This window comes from Aythya ferina, assembly GCF_964211825.1.
Source record: "Aythya ferina genome assembly, chromosome: 10".
In the NCBI taxonomy this organism is placed as follows: domain Eukaryota; kingdom Metazoa; phylum Chordata; class Aves; order Anseriformes; family Anatidae; genus Aythya; species Aythya ferina.
Genome location: NC_140306.1, coordinates 18167893 through 18191483, shown reverse-complemented (window position 1 = coordinate 18191483; position 23591 = coordinate 18167893). Strand labels below are relative to the sequence as shown.

Below are 23591 nucleotides of genomic sequence, written 5' to 3'. Positions count from 1 at the left end.
TTTGTTCATATCCAGTTAATTTGAAGAAGAAGAAGAAAAAAAAAAAAAAAGACCAAAAACCAACCCACCTTGTTTTGGAATAATCTAAAATAGATTTTTCTTTTTTGTGGGCTTTCCTTAAGCAGGCAATCCTGAAATTGCTTTGTGTAGAATGAGATATTAGTTTGTTTGCTGTAGCATAGTGCTGCTATGTTCAGGTTTGGGGTTATTTTTGTTTTAAATTTACTTTGTGTTTTGGCACAATGTTTGGAAGAAAACAAAAGACTTAAATAGTGTTGGGTTTTTTTTTAGAAGAAAAGAAAGAAGGGGGAGTGGTTACGTAACTACACTAAGATTATTCTGTAAACTTGATGAGAATTAACTAACTTTTTGTACCACGAAATCCAGAGGTCTTAACAGATTTTAAACCTAATTTCTCCTGCCTCTTCTGGCTGTTTTCTTGGTCATTAAACTTTGCTTCAGCCTTTGCCAGTCTGCTCCTGGGACTTCCCACCAAGGCAAGTTGAGTGTGTTGGTGTGGGTGACCAGGTTAAAAAGTTTGGCTACAGCTGCTTCAGGGCACCCAACCAGCCTTGGCATGGTCCTTGGTCTCCTTCGTGCTCTGCAGTAGGGACTTCTTTGTGCTTCTCTCCAGCTTGTGTAGCCCCATGCTTGGTGCTGTTCGCAGATCTCATCTGCACATGCGATGACCAGCAATAAGCCTTCCTGCAGAGGGCTGCTTTCAGTCTGTATTTTACTGAAGAAATGGGTTGCATGAGGAAGCGAATTCCCAAACATGGGGACGTGACCATCACAGGCTGTCTTCTGCCTCCATGCCCCTGCAGGAGCCTCCCTAGCTCCCCGGTGGCAGCGCAGTGACTCGGAGGCTCCACGTGCCCGCAGGCCGCCCACCGCCTACACAGGAGCTTTTGCAGCCCTTCCACCACCGTGGGGCTCTCTGGGCACGGGGCTTATTGGCAGCTGCTGTGGCTCCGTGTTGCCAGCTGCCAAACTGATTAAATCTGTAGCTTCTTGTGGCCGGGGCTTTTTAACTGCAGTTACCAAGTGTATAAACACTGTTACTAACAGCACAGCGAACCGCTGTGAGCAGTGGCAGGGAAAGCTCTGAAAAATTGTCTTGGTAAGAGTGGGACCTTTTAGTCCTGTTTCAGGGCAGCCCCAAGATGGGTATTGTTGCTGTGGAAACTGTGCTTTCTTCTTGTGTGTTTAGAAACATCTGCATCTCCAAGCTTTCAGTCACTGGGGATCCCTACCTTAGGGGTCTTTCTTTGGAAAGAAAACAAGGTGTCCTTAATGAAGCTGTAATCCTGCTGCTTGAGATTGTGTAAGGAGTCCCCGAGGTCACAGCGTGCTCAATGTCACCAGGCACAATCAAGGCTGTGCTGGGGCAGAGGCTAATCAGCGGTGCCTTGCGTCTCATTACAATCTCCTCGTTATGCACAGGGTATTGTCTGCACCCAGACAGTCTCCCTTAGATATTTTTTTTTTATAGTGGCAAGGGCCAAAACTGATAAGAGAAGATTTTTAAATGTGTTAAAGGCAAGGAAAAAATGTCAGGCTTGGTGAGCAGGTTGGCACTTCCACAGAAGACTGCATTAAGCAATAAACTTAATTGTAAGTAAATTAAGTTCACCCTTTTCAATTGTTAAGCTAACAATGAGACACAAAGCCAACATATGTAAACCACCCCCTCAAAATTCATCACTATTCACAAATCTTGAACCTAGAGCAAACAAATTACAGGGTGGAAAAAGTTCCTCAAAATGTATTTGAAAGCTACGCGTGTGCTTTAGTTAGGGGTTGTTAGGACAATATGGTTTGTTTCAATCCTCGGACAGCTAATTCTTGCAGATGCTGTGCTTGTGGCCTCCTCCCCTCACACAGCCCTCCCTATTTTTGCAGTCATACCAGTAATCTTGGCATTAAAATAAAGGGTTTGCAATTGATTTACAAATACTCCCTGCAAGTATACTTTGTGCGATTCTAATGCTAATTTTATGAGTGTCCATAACCACGCACATTGATGACTATATGAGTAGAAGTTAATTTATGGCAGTTTGTGTAAGAGATATAAATGGGTAAGTACAAACAACCTTTTAAATTTATTCCTAACATGACGATGTTGTATTCATTATGCGGCTTTGGCTAATATTTTATTACAGCCTGTGGAAAAACAGTTTTCATTTCACCCTGAAAATGTAACTCCATCATATATGTGTTTATAATAAAGCTGTAGTCATGCACAATGAGAGCAATTTTCATTAGTAATACCACACTTCGTTTTAAATTGTGCTATTTAGACAGTAGTGTAGTTGTAGTCACCTCTGTACTCCCAGTGTCTTAACTAAACTGCTGCAATAATTCCTCTGGAAGACTCTGGAGTTGCCTTTTTGGGTAGAGAACGAGAAGCCAAAGAATTCAAAGGATGGCTGTTCTGCTAGTAAATACACGTAGGAAATCTGATGCCCAGTGTGAGAAAAGCCACCAAGAAGGCAAACTGCAAGAACAGAACTTAACATGGCTCTCACAGGAGGGTTTTGCCCTCTTCCTCCTGCTGTATGCAGCTGTGTTGTTTTTGCTTAGCAGCTGTACCGAGGAGGAAATCAAGGTGGCCACGAGCATGCCCCTGCAGTCTGCACTGTGCTGGTCCTCTGTGATCATGATGTGGTTATGTACGGTGGCTACTCTTTGCTAGAAGGCCTTCTGCTGAGGGTGCTTTTTGGATCTTGAAATTTCATACACACCTGAATTAAGGATCAACTTCATGGTTTGCTGAAGGGAGGCGTATGCTCAGGGACAAATCCCAGCAAATGTAATGCAGGTGTGCCTGCTGGGGAACGAGTTCACAGCTCCAAGGATGTTTGCAATGCCTGTGGTCTTCACAGTTTTCTGACCTTCCTGAGGAAGGTACTTGTATATTTTGTTGGTATATTCCAAGGTTCTGCACTGGTATAGGTGGATTGAGCTGAGATTTTATTGCTAGTACCCACAGTGCAGGACCGAAAATAGAAGACGGGTTCTGGAAATATTTAATATTATGGTGCACACAGTAGAACTTGGTAAGTCATTCATATGCCAAATTATTGTCGTTCACATTTGATCACATTTTGGTTAGTTGAGCAAAGATGTTTCTGTAATTCCCTTTTCATAACATATAGGAAATAGCTGCTCTTATTTTTTTGTATGTGGTTGGGTTTTTTACATCCATATTTAATGTCATGCTATGTACTTTAAAACATCAATAAAAAGGAAGCCAATGTAAAGCTGTTAAGAATTTGACATTTATGGACATAGTGTTTTTATTAGTTTTAATACCTTATAATTTTATTCTTTTACTGTTATCAGGAACTCATTGGAAACAGGAAGCAGCATCTCTACTGATCCGCTCAGGTACTGTAGTAATATAGATGTTAATTTTAGGTTTGAAATAATAAAAACAGCCTCCAGTCTGCATCAACTATACATCACATAATTTTATTTTATGATGTATAACTAGTAAAGGCATTGAGTAAGTGTTTGTGGTTTTTTGTTGTTTGTTTTTCTGTTTGTAAGAGGGGATAGCTCTCTTTCTTCCAGGATTTCCAACTTGAAATTCAGTTCTAGCTTTAAACACAGTATTTCTTCTCAGAAGAGCATGAGGAGATGGAGGGTTTGTGCATGCACTTGGGCAAGCCATCTCTCTCAGATTTCTGTAACCTTGTGCTGAAAAGAGTTGACCTTCCCTGGTAGTTTTATGCTGCTTTGAGTGAGCAGTACTGATTGTGTCTAAATATTACTCTTTTTTCATTGCTCAGCATTATCATAAAATCACATGTACAGACTTCAGAGACTGCTATCACACGAGTCATCGCAGTGACTGAGATTTTACTTTGATCACACAGTTTAGAAGAAGTACTTACTACTGTTAACATTGCACATCAAGTGGGGACCTTGTTTGTTTTATTGTCATAGCTGCACATTAAAGAGTGCATCAAAGTCACACACTTCCTTTGATTAAGTTGGGGCAAAATCCTTTTCTCTCAAACTGGCAGTTTGGTGAAAGTCCTCCTTTCTGAGGTGTTTGGTATTGAGGATGTGAATCTTTCCATACTGCATAGTTTTACTTTGCGTGGACAAAACATTAGTGGGAACTGCTTTGTTTACCCTTATTTAAAGTACAGGCTTTCTGTCTGTTGTTAATTTTCCATTATTTTCCAGTGTATGATCTTCTGAAAGTGTATTGCTATCATTTCCTAAAACACACACACATCCCAACACTATGGAATAATATCATCTTTGTTTTCAGCTCAACATAGTTCCACTGGACAGCATTCAGCATGACTGAGGTTTTGTTCTATCTCCGGGTTTGACTGGTGCTGTTTCTTTGTGTGGTAGGACAATAGAGGAAACAATGTCAGCTTCCCCCTTCCCTCTGCTCTTCTGAAATCTTCTTGTACTAAGAACATCGTGTAGCTGATTTGTGATTTACTGTTCTCTGGGCTAAGATTCCCAGAACCAGGTATTGCTGCCGTCTTGATTCCAGGCTAGACAAACCTTTGTGAGAACAGAAGATTTTATTACAATGCTTTTCCTTCTAGTGATTTATTTTATTTTTCCGTGGGAGGATGTCGGTGAGAAAGATGAGGAAGGAATGGATAGATGTAAGAAGTGGTTGAATTTTCACATTTGGTGGGAAAAGGAACAGCTTTAGCTTGACTGAACAGGCATTTACTGGAAAATGTAGCAGTTGAATCATTTTAAGTTGTTATGTGCTATAAAAACATGAATATTTTCTTGGGTTTAGTTATTTTCCATAAAATGAGACTATGATATTTAATATCCACCAATATGGCCCCTGCTGTTGTCCCATGGCCTCATGAACCATAAACTTTCAAACACACAGCATGTGTGTTAGTTTCTGTGGCATGGGCTCTCATTAGTATGCATTTGGTGAGCAGTGCTCTTTTCTGAAGCCTGCAGCAGAGAGGTGCAGCCTGGTATGGAATCCCTGATTGCACTTCTTTATATTTCAAACAATAGTTCTATGCTAGTTATATTCTAGGCTTCTTTTACACGCACTACAAAAATAATAATAAAGCTGCAATTTAGAGATGTTGCAACTTTGCTCTTTATCCCATGCACTTTTATGAAACTTCTGTGTTCACATATTTCTTATGCTAATGCAAACATGATCTTCAAAATGTTTGTTTTTTTTTTACAGAACTGTCTTTGTAAAAACTTATTTGGCAGTAAACGTATGTGCATGTAAATGTAAAGGGTCCTTTTAAATTTAGAGATCTGGGAAGAAATAATATTTTGGAGTTACCAAATGAGGGGGTAGAAATGCAGCTCTGTAACTATGAATGAAACAATTATTTGAGAGTTTTTAAGCATCATAAAGAGCAATCACAGAGGAGACATTAGAAAATCTTCCAGATGATATTAGGTGAAACGGTGACTTTTCCTAGGGTTAAATATTTGTTGAAGAAACAGCATGTCAAATCTAAATGAATTCAGTAGGTCAAATGAGCCTGTTTTGGACCTGTAATCAGGCAATGTTCAGGGCTATTATTTTTTAGCAAAATGAAAGACAGAAGACTTCTTGTCATTGAATGTCTTCTCATAACACTGTTGAACAGATTTGAGTGACCCATAAAATGGAAATGATTAACATGCATCCATCCAGTGTCCTATCAAGCAGTTAGTGTTTTCTAGGCAGGCTGCTTTTCTTGCGTTGTGCTCACCAACTTCCTGTCCCCATCAGTCAGTTAAGTTTACCCTATAATAACCACTCTTCTAGTTCTCAGCTTCTCTGGAGCATTGTAATCCAGACCTCTCATTTTGTTAAATTTCAGTTGTGCACAGATTCCCCACCAGACAGATCATTTGTTTCCCCTGGATTTGTTTAGATTGTACTTGCATTCTGTAGGTCAATTTGAAAGTTACGCAGTTGTGAGATTAGGAGTCAGTGCCATAAAGAATAAAGGCTAATGTGAAAAATGTGCTTATGTCTGTTAGGAAGAGAAAAATCTGTACAAGCTGACATGCTATATATATGTGTGCGTATGTTATGCTTTGCACGGTCCCTTTTCATACTGTGAATGGTATTTTTTTGTGGATATTTTGTGTTGGCCTCTATCAGTTTTCACCTGGTAGCTGAGAAGATTTTGTTTTCTGAATCAGTGCGAGTCTCCTGGAAAGCTGTATTACCAGACCTGCTTCAGATGTTCCAGGCATTTAAATATTTAAGCTTCTCAGATATTTGTGCCCTATATGTCATTTGTAACAAATTCGTCAGCTAGTGGGTGATCTGTTTACAGAACAGACATTCAGAAATAGATATTCAGTCTTAAGAGAAGAGCAAATAACTTATTACCCAATTTCATGAAATTTTGGCAATTCCTTAAGGCTTAATAACAAAGAATGAAGGATAATATCAAGTGGGGTAGTTGAATAAACCTGAGAGCTGTTCAAAGCAAAGTAACTATATCAGAGCATCTCCAGGCAGAGGAGTCTCTTTCTGAGTAAAAGGCAGGGGAGTTAATTTCCCTGATTCTCTCCACACCTCTACAAAGCACTTCACCATCATGTCTAGGTGTCTCAGTGGTGCAGCAGAGCCCAAGAGCTCTATTCATGTTCCACCTTCTGTTTTCCCCAGTCAGGAAGGGATGCTTGCTGATGCGGTACCCAGAAACGCATAAAAGGGCCGGAAAGAGAGATCTGGTTTGCCAAAGCCTTTAACATTAAAACCTTCCATATTTTTGTTGTAGCAACCTAGGAAGTTTCCCAACAAAGTTGCACGTGGAAGCTCTTGCATTTCCAGTGTCAAAACGGGGACGCAGCGTACAGGAGCTATACGGTGAGCTGTAAGGCCTTTAAGCATATCAGGAGCTATTCAGGACCTGTTCAGTTGCACAGATTCTTGTGGTTTGCGTACATAGTACAAGTCTCATTTTTCAGTGGGGTGTGCACGGTGCGCATCATGAATTGGTAGGGGAGCTCCAGGATCATCATCTCGTGACACACTCGAGCTCTGCAACTTATGAATCATTAGCGGGAAGTTCTTGTGCATGGCCACCGAAGTACTTCAGCCTGACTTCATGAAGGGCTCATGGAAAGCAGTCCTCTTACTGCAGTTCTGTGCTTTGTGTAAGCAGACAAACAATATTCTTCTGAGCAAGTTAAATATTCTCGGAATTTTCTTGTCATGTCACGGTAAAGGGTGTATGTAATTAAGCAAAGACTCGGAGCAGCTGAATTTATGAATTTAATGAAGAGTTAAAGGTTATATAGTTAGACAAGTTCATTTTCCTGTTTGTTTGTGTTTGTTTTTCTGAGAGATGTAATTCGTATACAAGTAACTGTAGCAGGCACTGACTTTATGCTAAGTTTATTTTATGTAATACTCTTTGTCACAAGTGACAAAGCTTTATTTCAGCCTTGTGGCTTGTCGAGGCAGCCATCCCTACAAAGGGGAGTTGCACCTGTATTTTTTCATCTTGCCTCTGTTTGTTTGTTTTTTTAATGTCTGGTTTTGAAAGAGTTGTCAGAGCCTTTGGAAAGTTGATGCCAGAGCTGCCTCTCCTTAGCAAAACTCCAAATGATGATGTTTTCAGTGTGTCACTCGCTTCTGGTACCAGTGCTGAAGCTGCAGCACGTCCAGAAATCACTGCCCTATTAGGCCTGGGAATTCAAACTCAAGGGTAGCAGTAAATGCCTTTCTGAAAGAGCTAGTTTTACACCAGTGTGAGCGTGAGATGAAGCTTAATTTTCTTTGTTGTTTTCCTATGGAAGACAAGTAAAAATGAAGAACATGTTGAAAACATGGTGCTTTTCATTTGCAAAAGTCCTAATTAGCATTTTGCCTGCATGCGGTGCAGTATAATCAGCACTGGTTGCTGTCAGAAAATTCATGAGTATATAGCTTTTGCTCACTAGTCCAGTAGGTAGAAGCAAGCAATTAAGGTGACAAATAGCAATTTTTTTCAACAAAAAGTATGATGGAAAGAAATTGCTTTGCAATGTGAATAGTCAAAGTGTAAGTTGTCAGAAAAGTCTCATTTTAGGGCCAAATCTTTGGATGGTGTCTCAGGAGCTTAATTGTCTCTGTATGGTTTTCCTCTTCTTTCTTGATCCTGAGAATAGCTGTTCTTGGTTACAGAGCAAGTCCCTCCTTGATGCTTTTGGCTGGCTTTCTTGTTTTGTTTTTGTTTTGAAGGAATTCCAAGAAATTCAGACAGAAGAATGCTCCAGTAAGGAAAACTCAAGGGTAAACTTCTCTGGCCATCCCTTTATTCTTGGAAATAAAGGGAAAAAGGTTTTCCTGTTATCCTCTTGGTCTGCTCCAAAGGGTGCATACAGTGCATTGCCATCTCACCAAAGTCAGGGGACAGCACCAGGGAGACGTAGGGGAGGCTGAGACTCAGCAACAGGCACTGAATCCCAAAGGGCTTCATTCAGTTCCTCTGTAGATAAAATCAGCCCCTGTTTTAGAGGGATAGTTATTAGGGATCAAAAGCAGGGATGGAAGATTTTGATAGGAAAATGTAACATTTGACATAATGGTTATCACTTCCCGGAGAACTGCCAAGTTGATGAAGCCCCAGAGAGTGTGAGATCAGGAAGAAAAATAGACTTGAAATTTCATACTGTCTCATATTGTTACCTCTGAAAAGTAAGCAACTGTGTTTTCTTGGGAATCGCTTCATGAGTACTGGTGCTGTTACTGGTCTGAAAGAAGTCCCAAGGAGTAATTGCAGGCACCAGGCAGAGGCGATTGATTATTTTGAACGGAATCTTTAAAAGATTTTTTCTTTCTTAAAAAAGGCCCAAATCAACTGCACATCATGTTTTTGCTTTTTCATACAAACTGTTTTGTTCGTGATCTGTTCATTTCCACCTCCCATCCTATACTGTACAATATGTTCTGAGGGAAATGCTAGGCAGTGCAACGTGAACATTTTTGAATGTTGTTGTCCAGCCATAATACACCTATTGCTTGACTCCTCTAAAGAAACTGCCAATTCTTACTTGAATATATTCATAACTTCATTTAAAGTAAACTTGCTCAAATCTGTTTTCTAAAATGCTGCGAGGCATTTCTGTAACTGAATAGTGACAATGAGTAAAACCAGAAACCTTAAAGGATCCCTAAATATAGCTTATTATCCAGGCACTTGGGGAGTTAGATATGCCTATGCTGAGCACGGTCTCAAGTTAAGGACTAGGAGTTTGGCTTGCTTTGTATTTTTAAGCAGTGTTAAAATGTTAAAACAAGAAACTGGTTCGAATGCTAGAATCTTTGCTTTTAAATATGTCTTTGGATTCTGCCCTTGCTTTTGTTATTTCTGTGGATTTCTTAATCTCCTGTATTCTTCTGGTACTTTTGCAAGCTATATCCTGAATATTTCCTATTGGTGATTTTCAAAAACTCACCAGAATGAGAAATACCCAAACTGTAATTTCTGGAAAAGTAAATTGGTCAGCAAAGTGGACGTAAGAACCAGCCAGTCTCCAGTAGGGCACTTGTGGTTTGTTTTGTTTTTAAAAACAACCAAAATGTTTTCTCCAGTGCCAGTAACGTTTCCTGCTAAAGGGCAGTTCTGCAGCACCACCTCGGGTTAACTCTTGCTTCGAGTATCCTGGGAGACCGGGGGAACTCCTGAAAAGTAAATTGCGCTTCGGTGTAAGAGGAGAAAGAAGGGAAAAAAAAAAAAAAAAAAAAAAAAAAGTGGGTGAGTTGGATCACTGTCTTTTATGAAAGATAGAAACTAAATTTAGACCCCTGATTTTCCTGAGTAAAGGTGGCCTGCTTTCAGCATGCCGAGCCCAGGCTTCCCCCAGAAGATGCTGCTCATCTTGCCGCGTCCCTCGGAGCCGCTGAGGGCTCGGGGTTCCTGGCGGGGTGCAGGGGGCTTTGGGCTCGCCCTGCAGCCGGGCCCCCCAAGCTGCCCTTCTGCATCGCTGCGGGGTGCCAGGGCCCCACGGGCTGCGGGCACCCCCTGCACCCACGGCTCCGCCGCCCCCCCGCGCAGAGCTGGCGGCGCCCGGCCCCCGCTGGCGGAGCGTGTCGGGAAGGAGATGAGATGAAATGAGATGAGATGAGATGAGCGTAATTTGGTTGGCGAGCGGGGAGGGTCTGCGCTGCTGCTGCTCCGGCGGTTGGGTGGTTGGGATTTCTCTTCTTTTTTTTTTTTTTTTTTTTTCCCTTGTCATAAGGAGCCCACGGTTTCCATAGGTGCTGGCAGACAATGGAGCTGGTGTGATTTGCACGGGAGGAGCTGATTAACAGAGTTGTGTGCTGCTTTATTTAACAACAACAAAAAAAAAAAAAAAAAAAAGGAGGAGGGGGGTGCGGGGAAGGACTGCCGTTCCTGTGTGATGGGATCATAGCACTGCTGGGGTTATAGGCAGTTGTTGCTAGATCTGATTGAGATAATTGCTTGTGTTTTCCCAAGTTCTGCAAGCTCTCAGGATGCTTTCCAAAGGTCCTTCAGAAACCTTAACCGGAATATACACACGTTGTTTGCCCAGAGGGCTATTAGAATGGCCTAAAATAGCCAAAAGGAGAAGTGGGATTTCTGTGTAATAACAGCTATCCCAGTAGCGTTGGAGACTTTGGGAAAGACAAACTGCCATCAGGATCAAAAGCCTGTGTGAATTTGTAGCCTTTGTGCGACTGCCTCTTTGTATTAAAGTAGGATACTGCAACTGTGCAGGTGCCGTGCCATGTGCACGACTAGCTGCATGCATTGGTAGCAATTAGGAACACTTATGCTGCAGCAATAAGGAGAGGAGTGTTGGATTGGATTTGAGTCATTCAAATCATAACAAAAAGAAGTCTTGTGTTGTTAAAATCTAGCTGCAGACTACAGTTGCTGCAGTACAAGTATATGAAAATGCTGAAGCTAAAGGCCTTCTGCTTGGATTACTGGCAGTTTTTGTGTCTCCAGCCTCTTCATGGTTTCTATAAAAGGTAAGAGAACATTAACTCTGAAATTCTTTTCGGAACTGGGTGGCTGCACATGATGCCACCAGTGCTTTTACTTGCTGTTCTACTCTACTGAAAGGCAAATATGCACGGGAAAAGGGAGTGGTAGAGAATTAATGAGAACTTGTGACAAAGATTGTAAAGCTGCTTTTTTATTGCATCAATTATCAGCCACTTTTGTCTCTGCGTGCAGATGTGAAAGGTGGTGATGCTGTTTGGTTTTAACGTTTGCTTTAAGTCAAATCATCCCAGCTAAGACTCAATTAATACTTTATTCTCTGGTATTTTATCCTTAGGCACAGACGCCTGTGCTGTGTAGTTTACAGACTGTAAATAGTACTAAGAGATTAATTGAAATGTCATGGAAATTTATGTAATGCATAGATAATTTATTTTATTTTTTTTTTCACGGAGGTATTTAGTAGTATAATAGTTTATCTTTGGTTTCCCTCGTGGCGCACAGCGTGCATCGCAGTCATTCAGAGCAGTGGGCACTTCACTTAGGCAGGTCTGACATACGGCTTAAATGATTGATGGTGAATAGTGATCATAAAGAATAGGACAGGGTGTCAGATGCATTGAGCTTGCCTATTTAATGGAACAGCAAAATAAGCAATTCCATTTAACATGTCCCTGAACTTACCCTAATGCTTTTTAATCCAAACTTCTGTTTTCTTGCTCTTAATTTACGCTAGCAACCAATGGGACTTATGTGTATTTGAATTTTCTGGGGAAAAGTGGAGATCATTTCATTGTTAACAAAAACCATGCAATTTAAAACAGGATTCTGTTCTTGTTATGTACACTTTCTGGTCTGACTGTCCATTGTCAGCCTACAGAAAGTGCTTTGTACTAAATGCTAATTGCAGTTGAATTTTTCATGCAGTGACTGAAGGCTGGCAAAGGAACTGTTCCAATCTTTTTCAAGGTTTAAGGGGTGCCCCCCACTTTCTGGCATTGAGTAATACAGGACCCTCATCTGTGACTGTTGGCTAGTGAAGTTTCAAAAGATAGCTTTATTCCCTTGCAGTTTTTCACAGGTTTCCTTTCGAAGTCAGAAAACTTCCAACCTATTCCTAGCCCCTCGCAGTACCTTCCTTGCTGAGAATCCATATAAAATAACAGAAATACAGCCAGACTGTTTTGATGCAAGCAAATACAACTGGACTAAAGGTTTATGTCCTGGATTCCTGGCAGCCTCCCAGCTTTGTTGCCAATGAATTACCCTGGAGTTGTTCTGCATCTCCTAATGGAAACCTCGGCAATACATAAGGACTTTCCATTTACTTCCTTCCAGACAGTTAATTTGTTTGTCATTGAAACCTAGATGTGTTTGAGCCCTCCTCCTGGAGTATTTGTATGAACAGAAGTAAAAGGAGGTTAAGCACTTAAATATCAGGTGGAAGTACTTCACTCTCAGCATTCTGAGAAAAGGAGAATTGAAGGGAAGTTGCAGTTTTGTCATATTATAAGCAAAATAATTTCTTGATTGGAGCAGAGTGGCAAATGAACATGAAAAGCAAATGGTTCAGAATGAATAACAAAACTAAATGCAAGGAAGGTAATACATAAAAGAAAAAGTATCTTTCTTGACACTTACTTTTAGTTACTTTTTATTAGTATTTGCAGGTTGTTTAAAACGCTCTTGGAAAAGAGCCAAGGTGCTGTGGGGAGAAATGTTGTGTGTGTCTCTATATGTTTTTAATTTTATGTATGAAATAAGGTAACCAAAACTGGACTTGAGTAATGTTTCTATCATACGAGTCATTATGAAATCTTAGTATTTGCAGTAGGGCTATTGTCTGCCCTCCGTTATACCCTGTTCATGCCAGCAAATGGAGGCAGGAGCATAGTTGCGATGTCCTGGTACACCGCTCCCTTGTGCTGCTGTTGCTGGCAGCCAGCTGTGGCTCTGGGTGAAGAGGTGCAGCTGCAGGTCGTGAGGAAATAGTGCCAACCCCCTGTGCACGTGGCACTGTGACAGCGCGGGACCTCTTGGGGTAGGCCCGGGAGGCTGCAGAGGAGCTGCTGTCGGGGCTGTGTGATCCTGATGCTGTGGGGTAGCTCGGGCCTGCTCAGCCCAGTGCCCTCACACACTCACCCTGAGCGAGCCGTACGTTACAAGAAATGTGACTGCTTTCTATTTCCAGTTGTGGGCTGCCTGAGCCTGGTGTGACTTTTGGTTTCAGCTGGAGTTGGTGATGAAAACTACAGTAAATGTTTCTGGTCAGCTTAGAAGTTCCATGGCTTGCTGCTGTATTCAGAACTCAAGTTGTGTTTTTCAGACATTGGTACTCAGGGAAGTCTTATGGGGTCATGTCTGTGGCCTGACCTGGACAACTGTCATTTATGCTATAATTTTTGTGGTTTTAAGTTATAATTTTTGTCTTGTGCTGGGAGCTGCTTGCACAGACCTTTGCATCTCTGTTGATATTCATGGAGTCGAAGGGAGGTCCATGCAGGGCCTGTTTGGTCCTGCATTGTGCTGAGAGGTGTGGCAGGATGGGGCTGGCTCCTCATGCTGCTGTCTGGCACTTGTTTCTTCCTCAAACCCTTGGGAACGGGACTGCTGAGAGGCTGAGGCTGGCAGTGGTGGAGCTCCATCCCTACTGCCCCGAGCTGTGGGGCTGGGAACAGGAGAGGGGCATGGGGCAAGTCGCCCTCCCTGCCTGTATTGTAGTGCCGGGCAGGGTATCACAAGAAAACAGTGGTTCTGGATGATGGGAAGGAGTGAAAACAGGACAATTTTTGCCTTCTGAGATGCCAGTTTTTGAACATAAGTTTATGAAGCGAAAGTTCAGTTCCAGAACTCTCTACCAAGCTGTGCATGTGACAGTCCCAAAGAGACTCGGCTAAGGGCTTACACCCAGCCTGGAGCTACTGTACAGTTTTCAGTCCTTTGTGAGAACTGATTCAGTGATGTATATTTTCTCAGCACAGAAAGGGAAGGGGAGAAATAGGACAAAATAAACCAACTGTGCTTTTAGTCTATTTCATAAGTTCGGCTGCAACTCCAGTGGCCAGGCCTTTGCCTGTCACGTGCACGTTCACAAAACAAAGTTACTGCCAGGTAATGATGCCTCCAGTAACGTACATAAACTAACAGTCTGCTTTTATCTAAATTGGGGCAGATTATATGGAGAAAACTGTGGGTGTTGGGGTAGAAACCTGGTTCAAAAAGTGTTTGATCATTCATCTGTGGAAATCCAATTTCAGCTCCTTGTTGCCTTTAGCACTGGGAGTGTTTTGGTCTGTGCCATAACCCCTTGGTTAATTGCTGGTGTTCAGTGCCCTTTGAATACAAATACTGAAAGTGTAGAGATGAATTTCTATAATAGATTAAAGTGTAAGATGAGCGAATCACTGTAGGGTTTCTGTGGGATTTTGAGGATGAATGTCTCATGCTTGCTCAGTGGATTATTATAAGACCATGTGACTTCAGGTTTAACATGCGAAAGTGAAGATTTTCTTTAGCCAGTGGGTGCATCGTGCTGTGCTTCTGCCAGCTGGTGTGTAATAGCCCAAGCGAGAAATTGTTACCATTAGCATTGCATTAAAGATAAAGCATAAAGTGAGAAAATTTGTTCCTGGTGGTGAAGAAGATTATAATCTGTACTTTGGGAGGGGGATTCTTCCTCCTGGAATTTTTTCTTTTTGCTAAGACAAGAGTGTTTAAAAAGAAAAAGTGCTAAATTTGTAAAGGTTACTTTACTGGAAACTGGTTGCTTGACAAACAGCAGTTTTTAAATGAGAACTTTTCAATTTTCTACTTCTCATTTTTCATTTTGCTTTTATAATTTTGCTCTCTCCAAAAGAGGCATGAGTCCCTTAGAGAATAGTCAGGCATTTCTAGCAGGCCTCTTATTCCAGCCACCCCAACGGAACAAGATAAGTGAGCGATGACAGGTTTTCTGAGGCGGGGATTAACTGACATTGTTTCTGCCAGCCTCCAGTTGGGACTGGCAATTCCAGCATTGTGATTAAGGATGGATTGAATCATGTGCTTAAGCCTATCTCCAAGCAAGAGCAGGTCTATATTTTGGTATATGATTCAGTCTTGCTAGGATGTTTCAGTGGTGATTATAAATGAAAATGCTTTCATAAATCTCCTTGATAGGAGCAGCCTATTACTGCTGTGCTAGAACGTCACCAAGTCCCTGACTCACAGAGGCTACTTAAAGCCCCTCTAAATTGCACTCTGCGGGGCACCGGCAGCTCTCTGCTCGTCCTCTTTCCCACTCTGTTATCCAAGACAAATTTGTAGCATTTGAAACCATTACATGAATTGCCAGTCCTAATTTAGATGCAGTTTCAAAGATGGCACATGTGCTTTAAAGGATCTATGTCAGGATTGTCTTCAAGGTTAACTCTTTGTTTAAAAAAAGAGTGCTTTGATAGTCTTTGTGCCTCGTCTCTGGTGTTGACAGTGTGGACTCCGCTTCTGTGATTATGTGGGGTGGCTGCGGATGTGCCAGACAAGGTGCTTGCTAACAGCTAACCAGGTCTCAGTTGTCACGTTACTACATAGTTAAAGGGGTGTCTATTTTAAAATCCATTATTTAAAAATGGATTAATAAAGGGGGAAGAAGTCATTATATAGCATATTGTAATCCTCCAGCCCTGGAAGCAGTAGCTGTATGATAGTTACAAATCTCAGTAACAGTGAGTCAGGGGAAAAAAAATCTTTGGGTTCTGGTCCATGAGAGCAGGGAACTTCTTTTGCTCACATGGTGATGTCAGCTGGTTTGCTCTCCTTCTGGCGCTCACTTAAATTGTGAGCTCCTTTGCGATCTGAACTGAACAAAACAATAGCAAAGTGGGTGGGAGAAATAACGACAGCTTTGTCTTGAACTTGCATTTGGACTTCACCATATATGTTGTTAGAAACAAATAGTTTGCTTCCACTTGACAGTGACTTCATCCAGAGCAGGGCTGAGTCATAATGCCTATAGTACAGCTCTCCCAGGAGGTTCACGCTGGCAAAGTTTATGCAATTGCAGAGCAGCTGAGAGCATAAAATTCTCTCGTTCTCCTTCCCCCCCTCCCCCCCAGATCCACCATCCTCTTAAAGTACAGCCAGCAAACAGTGCAGACTGCAATATTCCCATATTCAGTATAAAAGTGATTGAGGAAAACCTCAACTAAATATATAAGGTAAGAAAATGCCTTAAAAGCAATCAGAGGATTTGTCTGCATTCAGGGAACTAGTGATTTCAATTTGATAACTGAAAACACCCAAAATAGCTGTTAGTCTGATTAAAGCCTTCATTGTAATGTAATTCACGCTACTGTGTATCTGAGTGTTCATAAAAGTGTTGAAATGCTCTGTTTTTATGCCTTCAGTTCATACTCCTAGTTTTTCTTAACTTTCTGGGTTGCTCTTCCTTCCTACCTGGTGGATCTTTTGGGATCCTTTCATTTGCCATGCCCCGATTTCACCGAGGCTTGCTGTGGGACTTTGCTATTGCTGAGCAAAAATCCTGTGCTAGTATAGAGGGCTGTGTGGTGTCTCCTCAGACCGCTGCTGTAACTGATGATCTGGGTTTCAGGCTGGAGGCAGTTCTCTGTATACGTGCCTCTCTTTTTCTCTCTTTGCGGTCATCAGTAAGCCGCATGTCAAGCCTTTCTGAAATGTCTTGCACCCAGGAATCATCTCCGAGTATTCAGGTTCTCCACTGTTCACACTTGTGCAGCTTTCAGCCTTCCACAAGCACAGCTTCAAAGACACATACCAGGTTTTGAAGAACTTCACTATCTGTGCTGGGGCCCTCGCAGATGTGTAGGTGGTGCTGCCTGCCCTTTAGCTGTACCCCCAGAGAGCACGTTGTGTGCCAGGCTTTTCTGTCGGTGTCTGGTCTCTACCGTATTTAGATGCAACTGATGGGCAGGCCCTAGGGCAGTCACATTTAAATGGTGCATTTGGCTAGGAGCCTACATGGATTGGAAGCTTTCTGAGTTTCCTTTGATAGTCGTCCAAGATTAAGTCACAGAAAAGGGCGTCTGGGAGCACGGTGGTGGCTGGAGACACACGAGGAGCCTGTCGGTGACTGCAGCTGGAAGGATGCTGCAGGGGCCTCTTAGAAGCACCATAAACCTGCCAGCTTGTGGGGATGAGAGGGGATGCCCTTTATCAAAATGCCAAAATCACGCTGGCTTTATTCTGCAGAAGGACCGGTATGTGGATGTCACTGCTGTGAGCTCCCAGAAAACGTCGTTTTGCATGCTCTTAGGAATGTCTGAAAAATCGGAATAGGAAGTTAAAAAGGGAAGGAAAGAAAACATGGTGGAGGCTGAGGAAAAAAATGTAGTGAACATAATTTATTTAAACCTCTTCCCCAATTTAATGAACATGTTGACCTGTTACAAGCTAAGGGTTTAAAGATGCCCTAAATTGCCTTAAAAGCCAGACTGCTTTTCATTTTAAAAAGTTAAAACTGTCTATTTGCAAGGCTTCTTTCAATCCTTAATTGGTAATAGCTGCTGTCTAAAGGCAATGTTACCTAAGTTAAAAATAGGTCTGGAACTCTCCTGACAACCAAAAACATGTGTGATGGTTGCTAGCCCCAGCGCTCACAGCTTCTTTTGTTAAATGCCCTATAAATATCATCTACTTACTGGTAGGAACACTGTTAAATTCTGTTTCCTGATCATTTGTCCTGGTAGAAACTTGAGGAAAATAAGTGAATTGCCACCTTCACTCGTGAAGCCTGCAGTATGCCTGTTTCCCTCTTCATGGGAATGTTACACTAACCGAATTTAGGGTGAGCCTGTGCACAGCTGAAGTAGTAAGGTTATCTTGGCTGCAGACAGGTCATGCGGAAAGCGATGTGCATCCGGAGTGCGCGGCTGTGTCAGAGAGCAGACCAGATAAGGTGTCCTGGGTGCTCCGTTCTTCTGAGCCCCTTCACAGCAACTTCTGTGCCAGGGTCTCGGCGTGCTCAGCTCCCCCTGAGCACTGCCTGTTGTTCAGGCCTCAGTGCAGAATGTGAATGAATCTCGGGAGGCAGAAGAGCAATAGAATGGGAGCCTCCAAATTCAGCATCCTGGCTATTAACATCATTTGAAAGTAACGTACCACCTACAGCTTTTACAGGAACCTTAGCTCTAGCATTTTTTAATACTTGACGTTATTTATGTACCTGGTAATATCTTTGCCTGGAGAAGCTTTTTTTTTTTTTTTCCAGTGTTTAAAAAAAAATATTGAAATCCTCCAGTTCTCCTTCATTTCTGTCGTTTCCCACCCTACTCAACCCCCCATAATATATATATATATATTTATTATTTTCTTTTAAGGAATTTAAGTGCTCTGCTTCACCGTATAGGGGACTGATGGTGGCTCTGGGTTCTTCTTAGCAATCAAAAACACTGAACAAACCGTATTTCTGATACTAAACCATGTGCTGTGTGCTTGGAAGTGCCCAAGTTGAGGGCTCTGACAAACAACTTCTGTTGAATTCATTTCCAGTATTTATTTTTTTTTTTGGTACTGTTTCTTCCAATTGTTTCGACTCCCCCCCCTGCTCCAGCCCAGCACTTCTGTGCCCACTCAGAAAGCCAAAAAATGCCTGTCTCAGCTGTCCCAGGTTGTCTTGGTGCAAACTCACCTGCAGCAGCAGTCGCAGCCAGAGCTACAGCCAGCAGGTGGGAGCAGTGGAGGAACAGGCGGTCTTCATGCTGACTGCAGCAGACAGCCTCAGCCTGGCGGTGAGGCAGGGAGAGCCCCGAGCAGGTGCATTTTCAGTTGCCTCAACCATTTGCTCAGCTCTCATAAGGGAATGCTGGTAGCACAACATCACCTTTCTCTGAGTTGGTAGTTGTGTCTGAATTAAAGATTTCTTCCTGAAAAGACACAATATTTTTTACAAAGTTGATTGGTTTGCCTGTTATATACACAGTGTAATGCAACTCTGGGACAGCTGGCGTGTCCACTCAGTGCAGAAATGGGGACACAAACCTGGGGTGAAGCCTCGGCAAACATGACATTCTGATGCAGGGGACAGCACTTCATTAATACACCTACTACTACCTCCATTGAAAATAAAACATAATGATGAGTGGGTTTGGAAACGCCGATGTACTGAAGTGGGAAGAAATGTTGGAAGGAGGCAGAGCTCCTTGCAGCTCCCCATTGCAGCTTGGCAGCTTACAGTGCATGCACCATTAGCAGGGCACCACTGTGGGTCCGGCCCCAGTGGTGCTGACGTGGCTGCTGAAAATGAGCGTTGTGCTGTAGATGACTTACAAGCGAGGAAAATTTAGTAAAGGTTTCCAAGGATTATAATGGAAGAAAAAGAATCCAAGTACATCTGTTTGGGGAGCTCCGCTTCATACAGGGCCTGGTCCCATGCACAGCACGACTGGGTGGATGCAGTGATGTCCTCTGAATGGAATCTGTTGTTTCATTTCAAGGGGAAGAGATAACCAAAGTTTTTATTGCCACACCCAAAGAGGAATAATAAACCAGCCAGGCAGCAACCGTCTCCAAACATCCCTTGTTACCACCCCATAGTCTCTGTGTTGGCTGGGATTACTTGGCCAAGCATGTGAGTGTGGGAGAAGACTGTCACTGGAGTCATTACGATAGATTATGATTGATGTACAAAATGGAAAATCCGTGTCAAAGGCAGATGTGATGCCAAAAGGCCCCTGCGGTGCTGGGGCTCATCTTGACTTGTTATACAGTGAAAGCAAACAAGGCTTCAAAAAAGTGAAATCATTTGATATGCTAATCTGTGTCTTGTTTCAGGCATAGTAATGTCACTGCGAACAAAGGAAAAGAAGGTAAACAGCTAAGACAAAGGGGACATTGTCTTCCTGCTGCTGGAAAAGTTCTATTCCCAAACAGGATTTTTCTTAATAGTAAGAAATAGCTGATGGGACAATTTTGTCTTCAATATCTCGTTACCTCCTTAGCAATCAAACTGTGAGGGAGATGTCTTTTGAAAAGGCAGCATATCTTGAGACAGAATTAGCCATGGGCTTTGATTAATTACCAGTTTGCCTCATCCATGTGTGTACGGAAATCATCAGCTACAGCTGAGAACACCGGCACCTGCAGATGGTCAAATCAAGCCCACACAAAGCTTTACAGGATGCTGTTAGGCTTAGGCATACCTCAAATATCATTTCAGTGAGAATTTCAGTCTTTTTTTTCTTCATATCCAAAATCAGAATAAATAGAATTTATGTACATCTGAGATCTGATCATAGACCCAAAATACTGATGTACATCAACTCATAGCACAGTTTGCACAGTATTCAACATTTTCTGTATGTGTATTATTTTGTATTTGCAGGCTGCCTATCAGCTCTAAATTATTCCAAATTTGGGCCTGCTGTTCCCTGCAGAACGAATGCTTGCTTTGTGGAGAGCTAACTCGATTTGCCTTGGTCGCGTTGGGAATTAGCGAACAAACTCAGCTCATCAGGAGAGGAACTGAAACGCTCCATTTACTCTTTCATAAAACTGTAGTCTTCCTCCCATGGTAAATGCTGCCGCAATGACTTAAGAGAAAAAGGAAAAAAAAAAAAAGGCAAAGAAAAGGAAAAATAAGAAAAGGCAGCACCTCAGTTTTGTCCTATGATGCTATCACATGTTATTTTAATCCATTTGATCACTGGATACGCATAAATGCTAGAAACATGGATGAAGCAAGTGATTAATACTCTTGTATTTAAAGTCTCTTGTAGATCTCAGTATGACATCCACCTTAATCTATCTTTAGAGACATAAAATAGTGTTGCTGCAGATGCTGATAATGTCTAAATATTGCACTTGAATGTGAATCAAGGAATGCATAATATAAGTACACCAATTACACTGATGCCTCAAATACATACTCAAGTAGAGGTAGGTGACATCAATAAGCATGCTGTTTGCTAGCTTTATACTACACCAAAAATAAACTACTGTTTGTTTAATACTTCATATATAATGGACTTATTTATGCTAAATCAAGTATTCCAAGTGTACGCCATACACAAGTAAGAAATACGGTATCATGGGTGCCCCATCTCTCAAATTCGCATGTTAAGGTGATCAGGAGCATTCAGCTGATCTGCCTGAACTTTCATAGCTTTTTCCATCATTTAAACGGATTCCAATGGTTATGTTAAGAACAGGTCTGTAAGTTTTCTAATGCAATTTTTCTCCATTATGTCTACTGATTTAAAATGTATAATGTGCTGTGGAACTTGTTCTAACTTTTTTTTATGAGCTGTCAGTCGCTTATTCCTGGAATCGTTGTCAGAAAATCACTGAAACGGAATCTATTTCAGACTAGTAGTACCAGTCATGAGATCCTAGATAAAATGGTCTTGTACAAAATGGAGTTGTGCAACAGAAAACAGACATTTAATCATAAAAGCATTCTGTTCTCCCAAGAAGTAGCATGAACTTAGTTTCTTGCTTAATTAAGTTTTATAATATAAACATTCATTTAATGTCTTTGATCCAGAAGAACCCCTGATAACTGTGCCATTGACCTCTTTGCAGAGAAGAGAGTGTGGTCTAGTGGGCTGAGCTTTAAAGGCTCGCGAAGTTTTAATGTCATAGCAACAACACTGACATTCTGGGTGGTCTCGGAGAAACCAGGGTAGGATTTCAAGGACTTGTGTTTCAGTTAAAAATAATAACAACAACAAAAATAATAAAACTTCTCTATATAGGGTGATTCTGCATGTTTGTTGAGGCTTAAATCCTATTCAAAGTTTTGGTGATAAATGTAGTGCACTTAAACTAAATCCTTGAAAAATTAAAGGCTAAATTCTCCAGCGTAGTATAAAAAGCAGCAGTGTAAATATTTAATATTCTTCATAAATCCCCATCATCATTGAGAAATTGTGTGTTATGTCATGCATGGGGTTGGGGTTCTTTTTGAGGGGTAAATATTGTCATGAAGACAAAATCCAACTATCACTTAGCTATCTGTGAGGTTTCAGGACAATAAGGGAATTCTGTGAGCAAAGTAAGTTTTGTGGTGTTTTTTAGTCAGATTTTACTGTTTTATTTTTGATGTACTTTATAAGCTAAGTGTCATAGCTGACATTCACTATTGAAAGCCACAGCTTTGTGTTCAAACACAGCCTTAGAAAATGACTCATTACTTCTTTTAGCACTACGAAATTTATTACAGTACACGAGAAATTTTGCAAACAGCTGGGAGTTTGTTCAGCCTCAGCCATATCATTTAGCGAGTTTGGTAAGCCCTCACAGATCCAGTAAGTGATTTGCTAAGGCCCTCTTACTGGGCTGGGTTTGTTGTTGTTGTTGTTTTTTCAAGTGGAATAAATGAAACCAATTTCTGTAGGTGCTGCATAGGTAGGTTTGTCTTTCTTGACAACTTGGAGCAATATTATATGTGGCTTTCTGAACAGCCTCTAATAATCTTCTCTGGCTTGCAAATAATGTAAACAACAAGTCTTGTAAATCACGAAGAAAGAAGTAACCCGAGACTTCAGATGAGAAAGCTGGCTTCTCTCTGAGTTCATTTGAGTGGAGGTCGGAGGAATCACTTGGAAATCGTGAATCAGTGCTTGGCGGCTGCATGAACCTTGGACTAACTTTTTTGTATGCTGCTAAACTTTCTTGTTCCTTGAGTTACTTGGAATCGATCTAACTTTGCAAACACTTCAGAGGAGGTCATGAAGGGAGATGGCAGTGCAATGTGGAATCTGATGTGGAAATACTGCATTTCTGTCAGGACGATCAGGTACAGTAAGAGTATTTAAAACTTTACTCTGTGGTAAGTGTCTGAAAGCTGCATGCGTTGTCTATTCCCCTGCTTGTATTCTTTTGCCCTGCATAGTTAACTCTAAGTAGTCTGAGATGCTTGTTTGGGTAGCTTCTTTCTTGTCCTTATACTAAAGCTATGAAAGGAAAAATACAGGGTTACTGAAAACAATCTTCAAGGAAAGAGGAGTTTTCATGATTTTGGTCTTGGAAATACCTCTGCCTCATTTGCAAGCAGGCGGAATTTGGAATATGAAAGAAACCTGACTTTCATGAGTATTTGCCTATCGTCATCTTTTATTCATTGTATCTCCCAAATCCGGAGATTAAGCATGTGTTTAGCATGCTGCAAGCATCATTTGCTTCAGACAGAGGAGAAGGGGGAGAAAAGAAGGCGGAGGCTTTTATGGCAGGATACAACTTTAAGTTTCAAACGTCTCTAAGTGAGTGTAGCGCTCGTATCTTACCTGTGTGCGGTGTGTGAAAACGCAGCCGACTGCAGGGAGATGACAGGCTGTGGCTGCCGTGCATCGCCGGTCGCGTTCTTGGAGTGGTTCGCGTTTGACAAGCTGCGTGCTCCCTGCCAAGCACACTGCTGGAGATTCCAGTAGAGTTTATTCCAGGAATGGAGCTATTAAGTGAGACACTTGGTGATTGTGTGTTCTCACAGCAATTTTATGTATTTAAAAATAGCTAGCCATTCTCATGATATAGTTTCTTCGTGTTTCGGGGCTATATGATCTGAATGGTGCATTCTGTCATGCAAGCTTCCCTTGAGAAATCACGTAATCTAAATAGTTACTGCATTTCACACTGCATAATTATTCTGTGCTGAGGAAAGAGGTTAGAGAGCCTGGATTCCTACATGAACGTTCATTACAACCAGAATGA

General features: G+C 41.7%; 1 protein-coding gene and 1 long non-coding RNA gene across 15 annotated transcripts in view; one reads left to right on the top strand and one right to left on the bottom strand.

Moving 5' to 3' along the window:
- Positions 1–23591, top strand: part of IQSEC1 (IQ motif and Sec7 domain ArfGEF 1) — a 352517-nt gene that overhangs the window by 190258 nt on the left and 138668 nt on the right. For 7 of the 14 annotated variants that reach the window (XM_084531124.1, XM_084531139.1, XM_084531142.1 and 4 more), the window contains one exon: positions 3346–3390. The exons of 4 other annotated variants lie outside the window; for them this stretch is intronic. In XM_084531124.1, the coding sequence (XP_084387250.1) occupies positions 3346–3390 (45 nt within the window). Of the gene's footprint in view, positions 1–2886; positions 2908–2983; positions 3060–3345; positions 3391–10444; positions 10955–22331; positions 22681–23591 lie in introns of those variants that run through there. 3 more of the 14 variants (XM_084531132.1, XM_084531125.1, XM_084531126.1) reach the window with 3 other exon arrangements.
- On the bottom strand, positions 15791–23274 carry LOC311442231. Its single transcript, XR_014696529.1, has 3 exons — positions 23168–23274; positions 18574–18808; positions 15791–17205 (listed from the first exon to the last, which is right to left on the bottom strand). It is a non-coding gene; the product is annotated as an uncharacterized lncRNA (long non-coding RNA).